At 50.1% G+C, this 15,049-nt stretch overlaps 1 protein-coding gene across 2 annotated transcripts in view; it reads right to left on the bottom strand.

The window, feature by feature from the left end:
- usp6nl (USP6 N-terminal like) overlaps window positions 1-15,049 on the bottom strand; it is a 71,436-nt gene that overhangs the window by 39,479 nt on the left and 16,908 nt on the right. The window contains exon 1 of one of the 2 annotated variants that reach the window (XM_064342572.1): window positions 4,114-4,478. The exons of the other annotated variant lie outside the window; for it this stretch is intronic. Coding sequence (XP_064198642.1) covers window positions 4,114-4,183 — 70 coding nt within the window. The 5' untranslated portion in view covers window positions 4,184-4,478. Of the gene's footprint in view, window positions 1-4,113; window positions 4,479-15,049 lie in introns of those variants that run through there. 2 annotated transcript variants of the gene reach the window in all.

Raw genomic sequence — 15,049 nt, forward strand, 5'->3', positions numbered from 1 at the left:
AACACAAAAAAATTTAACTGGCTCTGGCTGTGCACTGCGGAACCTGGTTCAAACAGAAACTGTCATCCTGGTCTGTTTTTGCCTCAGTATCACAGAGAGGATTTTACACAAAGGGCTGAATTCCACCAAAAAAAAACTCAAGTTAAATAAATTATTTAAGCATCCATTCCAGAGTAAGCTTCCATGCTCAGACAGAAGTCTGCTTTTACCTCCAACGGTCACGCTCACCCTACAAGTCTCCCCATAAAATAAGCGCACCCAACACCTTGTCTGATCTGAGCCACATACAAGGACACGGGTATAGCTCCCTCATAAAGAAGCCAGCGCTACACGATACGCCACCGTGAGACAGTAATGGAGAGGAATACCCATGGATCCTAGCAGCAGTCCAATGATTAGCTACACAAAAGAAAACCACTATTAATAGCGGTCTTCATACAGCCGGAAGGAGAGTTAAAGAGAAACACGTTAAACGATGATTACCGCCTGTGAATAGCCGCTATTGGGTGTGATGGCGGTGCTGCTTTTCACGCTGGTTTTGCATATAACCAAGCCGCAAAAAAAGCGACAAAGGCGTTTCAAAGGATTCCGATTCAATAAGCGGTCTCTGTTCGCTTGTAAGTGGTCCCCCCTCACCCACCCCCCCGTCTGCCCGCTCATCCCCCCCCACCCCCCGCCATCATTTCAGCCTAAGAGCCGGTGAGACGTTACACGACTGTGATGAAATGACACGTTATCCGCCGCTCAGGCGCTTCTCAACCGACACTTCTCAACCGACGCTGCTAATGCCGCCGTCGCCGTCGTTCCCTTTCCCATCACGCGGCTTCCAAAGCACCGGCTCCCGCTGCCTGAGAGGTGCAATAACGATCATTCAGAGTCAGCTTGACTTTTTGAATTTCGGTTCAAGCAACAAGGGGGGAGGGGGGGGATACAGGAGGGACTTTAATTTTAGCTTCCTGCCGCCTCCGCCAGAGTCCTGAGGTATCGATCGTAGCCTGGAACGGCCAGGTAGGCAAGGCTTTCTACGGGCGAATATGGACAGAAAGTGAGACTCAAAACCACGGGACCACTTAGCGACTCTTTGTTCTTCGGCCTTGTAATCGATCACAGATCTTTGTTCTTCGGCCTTGTAATCGATCACAGATCTCTGCCTTGCAGTAGCGCAGCCTCCACTTATTTCTCTCAGCGGCTCATTATAACGTCTGAAATGGTTTAAAGCATGAAGCGGTCAGGCCGCCCCATGCTTTTCCTTTTAATTCGAGTGTCAGGTGAAATATTATGATGGTTTTATTTCCCTCAAGCAATAGAAAAACACCACTAAAAAAACTAAATCTGAATAAGTCCTTGCTGTGCCAGAAAAACCACGCTGTTCACACTGAGCAGAAGTAGTTCCCTTAAATCCTTTCGCAGTTGCCCATTTGGCGTGGTTATAGCTATAAATGGAGACGGCTGCCTACCTACTTATTTATTTGCAAGCTTACCTTTGGGATGAATAGGAAATTAAAATCAGTTATTGTTGTTTATTATTGTTCTTTTTCTAAAAATCGCCATTGCCAATCCCACATGAATTTGGAACCTATGTACAAGCGTGCTCCTGTACACCCCCAGCTGCTGGCTCAGGAAAGTAAAGACAACTCGCAGTTCTCCTCCAAAACACATGGTGCCAAGCCAACTGCTTCTTTTCGCACCACAGCAACAAGCTGCACACGTGCAGGGTCAGGTGGAGGAGACCCAATCATACGCAGGGTGGGGTGGAGGAGACCCAATCATATGCAGGGTGGGGTGGAGGAGACCCAATCATACGCAGGGTGGGGTGGAGGAGACCCAATCATACGCAGGGTGGGGCGGAGGAAACCCAATCATACACGTGTCACAGGCACCTGGATGGCAAACAGGACCAATACTATCCTTGCCAACCCATATATCCCATGCAAAGCCAGTTGTGCTCCACCCCTGTGGGGCTGCCGGCTACAGTCAGTGACAGGCCAGAAAAGAACAGAGACCCTGGCGCTCACTCATGTGACGCAAGCAGCGCTTTTACAGAGTGAGCCACCCAGCAGCTCCCCAGCTACCATTCTTGGCTACACGGGAACTTCAGGTCAAACTTTAATCTAAAAAGCTACAGAAACATCTGGCTGTCTCATGGGCTCGCCGGATCAATGGTACATCAAAAAGAGCGAGGCGTACTTCTTTCAGGCAAATATGTGAAAAATTCCCTCTGCTGAAATCCCAGCATTCCCCGGGCCATCCAAATCAATTCAACACGACTTCCAAACTCCCAAACACCCCAAAAACGCTACTGAGGAGAGCGTGCAATGCATGCAAACGCCCCGAACATCATCACTTTGCCATTACAAGAGAACACGGCCTACGCTGTCCTTATCCGTCAACTGTCGAAAACCACAAGACAGACTGAGGAAGCAGAATATATATATATATATATATATATATATATATTCAGGGAGGAGAAAAGGCTGTGTGTAATCCATCCTCCCTATCCTAGCCATCGAGGGTTGTATACCCCCATTTTCTTCTGCCACCGCAACCTCATTATCGCCGTGTCCTCTATGCGGTGCCACGCAGAAACAAGAGGCGAAAGCACCCCACACATTCATTCGTCAGTGCGGGCTAATGGCATGGAGATTGCCTGGGAGCATCTGGAGAAAATGAGGGCGCCCGGAGGCACGGAAGCTTGTTAGGGGACCACGGCTCCAGGAATTTATTAGCGGGCGCTAACGTCACAACAGTCGGAACAGCCTGTTTTTCCCCAGAGTCCAGTCACTGGGAACACTTTACATTTACGAGCAGATTTCTGCTTGTTTTTTTTCGCCACCGGCAGCACTAACTCTCTGCAGCCGCGAAAAGGAAGAGCGTAGCGTCGTCCCTCCCTCATCGCGATTACCTGTGCACCGTTTTGACGCATCCGGAGTCGAAAGTACCCTGCTCTCCGGCATGACCGGGTCACCCGGCCGATCCGTCATTTCTCACGCAGCCGTAGCGCGACCTGCAGGCTTTAAACTCTAAGCCCCCTTGGGGCGGCAGTGTAGCATAATGGGTCTTGTAATCAAAAGGTCGTAGGTTCGATTCCCAGATTAGAACAAGGTATTTAACCTGCATTGCTTCAGTACATTATCCGGCTGTATAAATGGAAGCAGTGTAAATGATATGGCATTTTGCCCTGTAAAAGTTGTGAAAGTTGTGCAAGGGCTCAAATAATGACAATGACAAAAAGGCACCTTTGTGGCCTGCCGTAAACCCCCTCAGAGGTACCCTCCCATCTAATGACTTGGAGGCCGTGTTGTCGCCCAACATCGGTCCCCGGTCCAAACTGGCTCAAACACGACTGCCCGGTGGCGAACACGGCTAGTGAGCAGACGGTAATGCAGACAGCGAGCCAGGAGAGGAACGGGTCATTGTGGGTATCTCTTCCAAAGTCCGGGAAGCACCACGCGTGTCATTAAGAGAACTGGCTTTCGTGTGTAATCGATCTAGTTTAAATATGAATGAGAATGAGTGCGCGTTTCCAATGTGATCATGTCAAGGACAGTAGGCGCTAACAACAAGGAACACGTAGGTTCATATTTTTAAAAAGTACATCTACAGGTGCTCACAACAGTTTGTACACAGGGGAGTTTTAGTGCATATACAGAGGTATAGAAAATGCTCATATTTGTACAGAAAACGTTCACACAAATTATGGACTTGCTATACTAAGACTGTATGTGAACACAATGTACAACTATATCAGGCATATACAAGAGGAGGACATTTATATCAGGATGCATCATTTTGTAGAGGATCCACTTCTTAAGATTAATAACTACTGTCAGCCTGAATTTTTTTTTTTTTTTGCTTTGAATAATACACAGACATATCCTGAAGTGGTGTCAACACACAGGGATAAGCAGAGCGATACTGACAGACATAAGTGCACATATACATACCCACAAACAGGCACACGCATGTACATATACACACATGCACACACACACACATGCACACACACACACACACACACATACTATGTACACCACACGCACACTTTCTCACACACACACACACACACAGTCACACTACACGGACATGCACACACACACACACACACACACACACCTCCATGTCTGGACGCCGCTCTCCGTCTGGACGGGGACACCAGCTCCTTGACGATCTGGAGCACCTGCATGTTCACAGGGGGGCCGTGCAGGGGCGGCCAGCACACCTCCTGGGGTTCCCCAAAATCTCATGCCTGTCCCCTTCCGGCTCCGGCCGCATCACAGACCCCCCGTCCAGCTGCCCGACGCCCACCCCCGTCCCGCCCAGCGACCCCGGGTCCTCACAGGTACGAGCGGCTCCTCAGCCGGCTTAGGAACACAGACAGCGCCGTCGACTCCCTTCAGCCCCTCTCCGGGTTCTGGGCACGGTGTGGAGCGGGTCCTCCCAGTGGCACGAATTAGGAGGGGGCTGCTGAGCCCCTTCCCCTCACCCCCCCCCCCCCCAGACGCCCCCCCCCCGCCGGGGGCCGGGAGCAGCTGCCGCTCTGAGCTGCTGGGTAAACCGATCAGCCCTGCCCATCCATCTCCGCCGGCACGCCGCGGGACGCAGAGGGGGCCGGCCGTTACCGGGACGATTGGAGACGGGGGGTAATCCGGCGAGGAAGCGCGTGGGTGGGTGGGTGGGATGGGGGTGGGGGTTGCGAGGTGGGCTGTGGAGCGGAGGAGGTGAGCGTGCTCACAGGTCGAGGTGCTGGATGTTTCGGAGCCAGAGAGACGAGGGGGTCTGCCGGACGTCTCCCCGCCACCCCCCAGGCCGGATGCAGCACCGCAGGGGTTTGAGCCACGCGAGGGCCCCCCCCCCTCGCTGAGCGACAGACAGACCGACCGGGGTCACCAGCACACACGCTGCTCAGAGAACGGCCGCTGCCGGAGACTGCTCCTGCTGCCTACCTCTCCCTCCGTCCCTTTCCCTCTCTCTCTCCCTCTCTCTCTCTCTCTCCCTCCTCACATTCTCACGCTCGCTCCCTCCCTTTGCTCACTCCTCTCCTAACTTAGCGAGCGCGGTCCGCGTCCCTGCCGGCTCCCAGGCCCCGCCCCCCTGCTCTGCATGCGCTCCGGCTGCCTGGAGCATGAGCAGAATGGCTATTAACCCAGCAGCCCGACCGGAGACAGAGCCGCAAACACACGGCTCGCCACCGCAGGAGGGTGTGTGTGTGTGTGTGTGTGTGTGTGTGCGTGTGTGTGTGTACACGGCTCGCTGCCACAGGAGGGAGAGTGTGTGTATGCGTGTGTGTGTGTACACGGCTCGCCGCCACAGGAGGGAGAGTGTGTGTGTGCGTGTGTGTGTGTACACGGCTCGCTGCCGCAGGAGGGAGAGTGTGTGTGTGTGTGTGTGTGTGTCTGAGTGTGTGTGTGTGTGTGAGTGTGTATGGGTGTGTGTGTGTCTGTGTGTGAGTCTGTGTGTGTGTGTGAGTGTGTGTGTGTGTGTGTGTGTGAGTGTGTGTGTGTGTGTGTGTGTGTGTGTGTGTGTGTGTCTGAGTGTGTGTGTGTGTGTGAGTGTGTATGGGTGTGTGTGTGTCTGTGTGTGTGTGAGTGTGTGTGTGTGAGTCTGTGTGTGTGTCTGTGTGGGAGCACGTGTTGCTTCAGATGCATCATTACCTCCGTAATCTACAGGTTCCCTCCCTGCCAGTCAGGCTCTCCTCGTCTCTTCATCTCTTTTCCTCCTCTCTGCCAATCGCTATCAATCATTGTGTCTCTCTCTCTGTTCTTCCTCTCACTCTCTCAAATTCTCTCTCTCTCTCTGTCCGTCTCTCTCCCTCTCTCCCCCTGTCTCTCGCTCTCACTCTCTCAAATTCTCTCCCTGTCTGTCTCTCTCTCCCTGTCGCTCACTCTGTCGCTCTCTCTCCCTCTCTCTGTCGCTCACTCTCTCGCACTCACTCTCTCCATCTCTCTGTCGCTCACTCTCTCACTAAAATTCTCTCGCTCTCGCTCTCTCACTCTCTCCATCTCTCTCCCTCTCTCTGTCGCTCACTCTCTCGCACTCACTCTCTCCATCTCTCTCCCTCTCTCTGTCGCTCACTCTCTCCCTCTCTCTGTCGCTCACTCTCTCCCTCTCTCTGTCGCTCACTCTCTCCCTCTCTCTGTCGCTCGCTCTCTCCCTCTCTCTGTCGCTCACTCTGTCGCTCTCCCTCTCTCTGTCGCTCACTCTGTCGCTCACTCTCTCCCTCTCTCTGTCGCTCACTCTCTCGCTCTCTCTGTCGCTCACTCTGTCGCTCTCTCTCCCTCTCTCTGTCGCTCACTCTCTCGCTCTCACTCTAAGGACGGGCGAAGCCTGCTGCAGAGACTCGTGTTGCGAAGCTGGCTGCGTGTGCATTAACGAGCGACACTTTAGATTTTCACAACAAACGATGACAAAGTGACCGGAGGAGGTGAAGTTGCCGTGTAATTAGGCGGCAGCCGTCATGTGATCGAGGAGCTGCGAGCTAATTGGAGCTCGTGAAACGCGACCGCGTGCACTCGCCAAGGACAAGCGGGGCATTCACGTCCATTTGTCTCGCCTGCCCGCTACGAGTTGCCCTTTCGGTTCCGAATCCTCTATCCTCCGCATATGCTAGCGTGAGGAATTTCGAGCCCGTTTGCCTGCGTTCCAGTATGTCACCCTGTTCGCATTCATTCACTCGTTTTATTATTATTTTCAATTGGCAAAGGACCACATTGCTAATTACATACCCATACATGCACACACACACACACACACACACACACACATTGCTGTGTACTGTATGTGCTTATGTGTATGTACACCTATAAACAGGGATGTGCACATGCACACACAGGTGCACACACAAGTACACGCACAAATTTAACTATAAAATGTTTGTATTGCACTTAACTAGCCTTCAAGTGGGAGCCACCCTGGGACTCCTATCTCAGTTCACAGAGAGCTCTCATCACCCATCTTTCTTTCTCTTTTTCTTTCTTTCTTTCTTCTCCTCTAAACTGACAATAACAGTAGCTCACGCGTTCTGCCCAGATTGGAGATGACAGAGGGACTGTAATCCCGGATGACTCATGACCACTAAGGGGTTTCCAGGCGATCGCTGGCCTTAAAATCTGGGCTTAATATCACGGCCATTCATCATCATGGAATCACAAGAGATTACCATGGCGATACCGAATAAATAATTAACAAACGAAAACACAAACGAACAGAACATTTGTATCGAATGAAGTACGTAAGTAAAGAAATGAAATTTTCCAAATTAGTGTTGTTTATGAATTTGTTCACGTGTAGTGTGTGTGTGTGTGTGTGTGTGTGTGTTTGTATGTGGAGAGTGCAGTAACTGCAGTGCGCAGTGCGTGTGTGTGGATAGTGTAGTTGGTCACTGCAGTGCGCAGGAGTAAAGACCTGAAGCAGGCAAAGAGCAGCTATGAGGGGAAAAACTGTTTCCCTCCCCCAGAACCCCGCAGTGCACCTTTCCTATATCCCATCATCACACACACACACACACACACACACACACACACACACCACCACACACCACCACACACAAACACAAACACATCGCTGCACCTGCCCTATACCCCATCATCACACACACACACACTCACAACACTGCACCTTCCTTATTTCCCATTCCCATTCTCTCTCTCTCACACACACACACACACACACACAGAGCACTGCATCATCTCTATATCCCTTTCAGGGACCTCTCTCTCCCTCTCTCACTTACACACTGCGGAACACACAAATGCACACGCATTCTAAGCAGTGCACGACCGTCCTGCACGCTCTCCCCCTCAGCTTCACGTTCACGTGCACGTGCATACATGTATACGTGAACACTCTCTTTGCATCGTGCACGGCCGCTGAGAACATGCAGGGCCACGAACGCCTCTGTGGTGTAATGGAAAATACCGGGGAGCAGCTGCCCCTTCTTTTATATTAACACTGACAATCTCTCAATCGTGAGGTTTTTCCACTTCCAGCTGTTGTTCTGAAAACACGCATTATACCCTGTGTGTGCTGGTTTTTGTTCCAAACACAACAGCAATCCCACAATAAGCACAATGTGAACATGGGATTTTTATTCTTCATGGCATGCATAAATGCATGAAAAGCCCCCTAATTAAGAAAAATTAACAGTGTGTTAAAATCGTGGAATTGCAGTTGTGGTTGGAATGAGAACCAGCATACACAGGGGTCCCCCCCCCCCAGGACCGAGGCTGGGAACCGCTGCCCTAAGGTGACGTACGGAACTACGTGGAGACGCCAACGGTCATCAGTGGTCCTTCCCCGGCCGCCTGCGGTCAGCACAGATTTCTCCCTCAGGAGAATGACCGCGATGACCTTCACAATGACTGCTATGACCTTCACAATGACCGCGATGACCTTCACAATGACCGCGATGACCCTCACAATGACCGCGATGACCTTCAGAATGACCGCGATGACCTTCACAATGACCTTCACAATGACCATGATGACCCTCACAATGACCATGATGACCTTCACAATGACCGTGATGACCTTCAGAATGACCGCGATGACCTTCAAAATGACCGCAATGACCTTCAGAATGACCGTAATGACCTTCAGAATGACCGCGATGACCTTCAGAATGACTGTGATGACTTCAGCAATGTGTGCGCGTGTCAGTCAGAAAGCACATTAGGAAGTCCACTAGTGCTGTGCTCATACATCCCCATTCCTTTTCCTTTCGCTTTATAGCCTTGGGGACAGAAGTCCACGGCCGTCCTGCCATTCCCACAACAGGTGCCGTCCTGTTGACAGGAAACCGTGATGTCACACAGGAACCAGCGAAAACGGAACGATTTATTACCCGGTTTCCCAAACGCAAGCGGCCTAATCACCAGCTGCAACAAAAGGTGCTTGATTGCCGTACCTTTGGTTTCTCGAGCATAATTGTAGACTTGATTATGGAAAGAGTGTGAATGCCAATTTTTAAAAAATTTATTTACAGAATCAAACAGAAACTTCCGAAGTGATTCTACAGGCCCACGGGGGCAGGGAGAGCTCTGATAAAGTTCCTGCTCTGATTGCAAACAGGGCTGTGGTTAGGGACTTACTTCATTACGGCCACCGGCACGTCATCGCTTACCCACAAGGCTTTGCTCACGATCTAACGCCGTCGCATCCATCCACTTTACACAGCCGAGCCAGGCAATGCTGAGAACCAATCAGCATTTATTTTAATGCCATCCAAAGTGTTTTATAGGTTTCTGCTCTTGTTTAATAGCGCTGCGAGCAGCAGTAAACTGGACTGAGTGTTGAAGACGGAGCGCGGACGTCCCTGCAGATTAAGTAATCAGTCAGGAGGCCCAGAGATGAACAAAGCAGGCAAGGATTCTCCAAAAGAATGACTCATTTCTTACTGGTCCTTTGACATCGCTGAAACTTCCATTCAGTCTCTGAATGTCTTACCTAATGCGGTGTTCCAATCGAAGGTTGCAAGCATTTCTCAGCAATACCTTGAGACACACTTTCTTTAGTGCTCGCATACTCTCCCACACACACACACACACAGCAAATAAACAGCGAACACTGGAGGTTGTCATGGCTTTCCCTTTAAACATCTGAACTAATTAGGCCTTTATTCAGACATACTGCTGTGCTGTGCAGTTCTGTGTTGCTATAGGCTGTGATAAGCAAAGGCTGGTATTAAAATGGGACCTTTACTGGATCATGGCTGAAACACTACCTCTCTACCACAATGCACCATAGCTGGTGATCAGCTGTTTAAGAGGCACAGACCACTCCTATCACTGACACTGCATTATCAGCTGTTACAGAGGCACAGACCACTCCTATCACTGACACTGCATTATCAGCTGTTACAGAAGCACAGACCACTCCTATCACTGACACTACATTATCGGCTGTTGGAGGCATCAGAAACGTGAGCACAGACACTGCATTCTCTGTTATAGCTCTGTGACCACACACACACACACACACACAGGCAGATGATGGATACCATCGAGAGAGCATCCGACACCATCGATGTGGGCCAGACAGCTCGTTAAGGAACACCTGTTCAGGGCCGCCCCGTGCAGCAGGACCGGACTTGTGTGCATACGTCTCTGCGGAGGAGCCAGTGCTGCGATCCATTCCAGCCTGCAGCCTTTGGGGAACCCCGTGCCGTGCTTTCCAAAGAGCCGAGGGCCTCCTTCAGGAGTTCACCGCAGGAAAGCGAGGACACACCCGAACCTGAGGGGGGGTGGGACTGGGGTAAGGCAGACCCCCTCAGAGGCGCTGCAGGGCCAGACGAATAGGGGAGGGTACAGGTAAATGTCTCCGCACCGCAGTGAGAGAACTTTGCGTCACCTGCAGCAGGGGCGTCCCTCTGGCCTGACGTAACCCGCCTGGCTGCCTGAGTCAAGAGGAGCAGCTGCCTGGGCTAGGAGAGAGCGATGACTGCTGCTCTGCTCTGATCAAAGGGGGTATCTCACAAAGCAGGATGACAGAGTTAGCTGGATAACTGCAACGATGTTAAATCTGCACCCTCCCAAATCTGGAACAAGGACTGGAGTAAAAAGAGCTGTTCCGGGTTTTCACTCAGCACAGTTATCCAGCTAACTCAGCAGTCCTGCTTTGTGACATGTGAGAGGCACTCGTCTGAGAGTGGATTTGGGAGGGGTTTTGGGCATGGCGGGAAGGAGGTAACGGTAATCTGTTCACTGCGGGCCTCTCTCAGCAGGGGAAACAAACAAACTCAAAAAAATCTGCGATACGGTCGGGAACAAACTTGGTCAAACTTGGCCGATTTAAAAAGTGAGCAGATAAGCTACGCTGAGCTTTCACAGCAAACAGCGATATGCTGAATTTGCAAACAGTAGCGCTGCTGGCTGAGGTCCCTGTTCAGTTCTCACACTTGGACCAAAGCCCGCCATACATTCACACCGTAAAAAAAAAAATACACTGCACTGCATTTCCTTATCAGCCATAGGAATTTCTGACTTGGTCCTTCTAGAGCTCTCCCCACCAGCAGCAACACAGTCTGACTGAATCTATGCTGGCAGTGAAAGACACAGGTGGACTGTGTCTTGGTTAGGGCTTGTTGGTGGAACGGTGTTGATGAAAAGTCTGCATCTAAACATTTTTTTCCCACAAAAAAAAATTATGAATAAATTAAAAGTCCGCAGGCTTTCCCGAGCTTGAAATCAGCCTCTTGGTACGAAGGCCCAGTCATGTGTGCTACAGTAGGTACACGTCCGGTTCTCCGTGCCAAAGCGCACCCTGACGCTGCCGCCACAGTCTAAATCCGCCGCTTTCTCCCTCTCTCTTCCTCTCCATCCCCGTCTCCAGTTTCTCTCTCTCTGTCTCTCTCTCTTTCTCTCTTCCTCTCCATCCCCGTCTCCAGTTTCTCTCTCTGTCTCTCTCTCTCTCTCTCTCTTCCTCTCCATCCCCGTCTCCAGTTTCTCTCGCTCTTTCTCTCTCCTTGAGAAGCGGAGGCAGAAAACGCCGCGATTTCCGCCGGCGGAACGCTCTAATTTTAGCCGCTGCGGAGTCATGAAAAGAAGCCTTTGATTAAATTTCATCCGGCCCTTCGACGGGAGAGCTATTTAGCGAAGGCAATTTCGCCGTTCGGGCCCTTTCACCCCCGGCCTCGGCCCAGCGGCGCGGCGCAGCACGACACCATTTACATTCTGCACCCGGAAACAAAAAAACACAACGTACTGAACAGGGGCTTAAAATGTGTTGGGTAATAAAAAGGTTCAACCCAACGGGATCAGAAAGCGATAGGCTACTCCAGCGAGAAAAAAAGCTAATAAAAACATCACCTTCAGACAAACTATTGTAAAACGCCCTCCAAAATCTTTTATTTTTTTAAGCATCCCCCAACTTGTGAAGGTCAACAGCCCTTTGACTTGTTTCTTCTGGGAGTTGTTTGCCTGTCCCCACGGTGATGGATGACACACGGATTTTACATGTGCGTTACCTCATTTTTATACCCCAGTGAAACAGGAAGATGTGGGAGCGCCACAATGCAGTTCCCTACGATTAAAATAAACTGAAAAAGGTGACGTGTTAACGCAGATTTATTTTTGCTGGACTTCTATTCAGAATATGCTCATTTTAATTTGGGATGTCGCTAATATTGGAAAATATATTTTTAAAAATAACCCTACTTGTTATACAAAATACTTGTCTTTCAGTAACTGCAATTTCATAAAAGATAATAATTTTCTTTAAAAAAATATATAAATTTTTTTACATACTTGCATACAAGTGTGAAAGTACTCAGTATGTACTACATATTAGAGATTAACCGGGTGGTGACTGAAGGTGTATACACAAATCTCTCTCCTCCAGACTTCCTGTGCACTAGCATACAGACGTACATAAGGACTGGACCTCGCCGCTGCAGTGCTGGTGTGTACTTTGTTGTCCAATGCTTCGGAGCCGCATCACAAAGGCAAGGTTATCTAGCGCGCCCCCCCTGGCCCCAGAGTCTGTGTGAGCAGCATGGAGCCGAGCTCTGGACTAAAACAACATTCACCTGCTTCGCCTCAGTCACCCAAAGTGCCTCTCGCCCCCCCCCCCCTCTGGCACCCGGCCAGGGCGGACAAATGGAATGAGGCCCAGGGGGAACAAGTTGGCCCCCGGGGGCCATGAACCAGAGTGACATCAGCGTTCTCCCACTCACTTCCTGTTTGCCCCTGTCTCTTCCTGTTCCCATCACCCGGGCTGGCGCTTAGCTCTTCTGCACAGTCCTGCCACGGGGGTGATGACACCCCCCCCCCCCAAAAAGGGAGTCTGGATCCCGCCGCTTCTGTCGCCTGGCCACAGCGACCGTTGCCGGGGGAATGACGTGACCCAGGGGCAGGCTGTCCACAACGGAACAGACCATTCTTAGTGACAAGGACAAAACTGCACTGAGACGGGGGCTGCGATTGGCGGGGACGTCAGCACTGATCTGTGTCAGGAGCTGTGATTGGTGAGGACGGTGGCACTGGCGAGCCCAGCCCCGGCTCCCACAGGGATTTCAAACTTGCTGACAGCAGTAGCCAACATGAATCCCCCAATGCTGAGAGGAAGGTTGTTTATCTGATGGGAGCAGGAATTTGCTAATCATCCAAGCTCTATTTTCATAGAGGGACCTTGTACCATTATAAATAAAGGCTTCAGTTCTCTCTTGAAATGGTTTGTCGTTTGGACATGTTATCTGACAACAGTGTGCAATTTTGGGTAAACAAAGACCAACTCAAAGTCTGATTCATTAAAGGAATTACAGATGAAGACAAACAGAGAGCTCAGCGGTAAAAGAGTTTCAGTTCAGGCTTTTCATTCTTATCGGTGCTGAACCACCGTGATGCGGATCTGCCACGGGCCTTCCGATTGGCTGCTACTCCATTCTAACGTGGTCACCTGACCAACACACAGATATTGGCAAATACAGACCAAGCAAAAAACAGACAGAACTGTTAAGAGCTGAATTCATCTAGATATTTTTTCATTAAATATGACTGACATATGATGAGTTCCTTTAAAAGCTAACATGGCAAGATGCACTACATTTGTAGGCTTATTCATTATGGAGCTTGTATGCCTGGACTGTAACAGGTAATTCCTCTTTATAATTCCTACTTTGTTAAATCAAGGAGGAGGGTTTAATCCATCCAAAAAAAATGCATGCAGTTGAATTAAGTGACTCATTTTGGTTACGTGGAACATTTTCAGGCCACAATAGCCTGACTTCTGAACCTACGAGTTTCGCCGTTAAATGCAGCCCAACGCTACGTGAAGACTGAAGACAAAAAGCAAAAGCAAGAAAAGCAAGTCCCCCCTGCCCAGAGAATGGGTGTTTATGAAAGCACAGTCTGTTACACAACGCCGCGGTGTAAAGCACAAAGAGCCAGTACCCTTCTGCGATAACCGTTCGTCATTCCTCGTCTCCCATCGTCTGCACTCCGCCTTCCGGATATTTATGAACCCGACGCCCATCGACCCGTGGGGCTCGAACTTGCGAGACGCTGTAAACCAATTCCCCAAGTCACATGACAAACGTCTAGAATATGAGCTCGCTGGAAACTCCCGACGTGCAGACCTGCATTTTCCCGACGGCACGCGATCCACCGCGGGCCGCGGACACGAGTGATTTATGCTCAAATTAAGAAGCGCTTACCCCGGGCAGCCGCGTGTGAATTAAACAGCGCGAGCGCTGCTGCAGTGCGTTCAGCTAGCTCTGCAGGTCCCCTCCGCGAGGGAGAAATTCTGCGGGGCTTTTTATTTTCGCTTTCGGCAAAGTTCGGCAGCCTCTGCGCCTCGGATTAATTACGACCGGTGCTGAGTTTGTGAACAGCAGGAAACTGTTTAAAAATGAAGTCAAATTCAATTAACCGTTATAGTCACATCACCTAAAGTGAATTTCATTACCGCCAGATTTTAGTATCGGGACATTACATTTGAAAATGTATTCTCAACTGCTATAGTAGCACATACCGTTATAGCATGCTTATGATTTCCTACTCATTAAAGTGCAGGGTTTTTGAAATGCTTACAGCAGACCTGTGGGCGTTATAAAGTCTGGCACAGGGGCATTCGAGACTGTGATTTAAAGAAAGAAACCGCTTTAAGTAACTGCAAAGCAGCTCGTGCAGCAAGCACATTCATTTTACAGTTTGCTCACATTTCTGTTTTACATCGTGCTGACACTAATTTCTGTGAGCACAGTAGTCTCAGGCTGCATGTGCAATAAGAAACTGTTCCAACTGAAAATAAGATTAAACATCATTTTTTGTAAAAAAAAAAGAGGCTCGGGAGGAATCGCGTGACTACATAATCCGCTTTCGAGCTGAAGTGCATTTTTCTGCATTTCAACCACAAACTCACAAATACCTACTCCAGCCATTACAAAGCCTGTAGGTCTTCAGAAAAGTTCTAAAATATCCTTCACTGCGCACAAAACCAGCCTGTGCCAACGGAATACTAAAGCAAAAAATGGAATAACATTGAAAAATACTCCAGAAGGCGAACAATCCCTTTAGGAATGCTTTGAGGGCCGCATTGGAAAAAAAATGGGCATGAA

Source organism: Anguilla rostrata, chromosome 7, assembly GCF_018555375.3.
Source record: "Anguilla rostrata isolate EN2019 chromosome 7, ASM1855537v3, whole genome shotgun sequence".
In the NCBI taxonomy this organism is placed as follows: domain Eukaryota; kingdom Metazoa; phylum Chordata; class Actinopteri; order Anguilliformes; family Anguillidae; genus Anguilla; species Anguilla rostrata.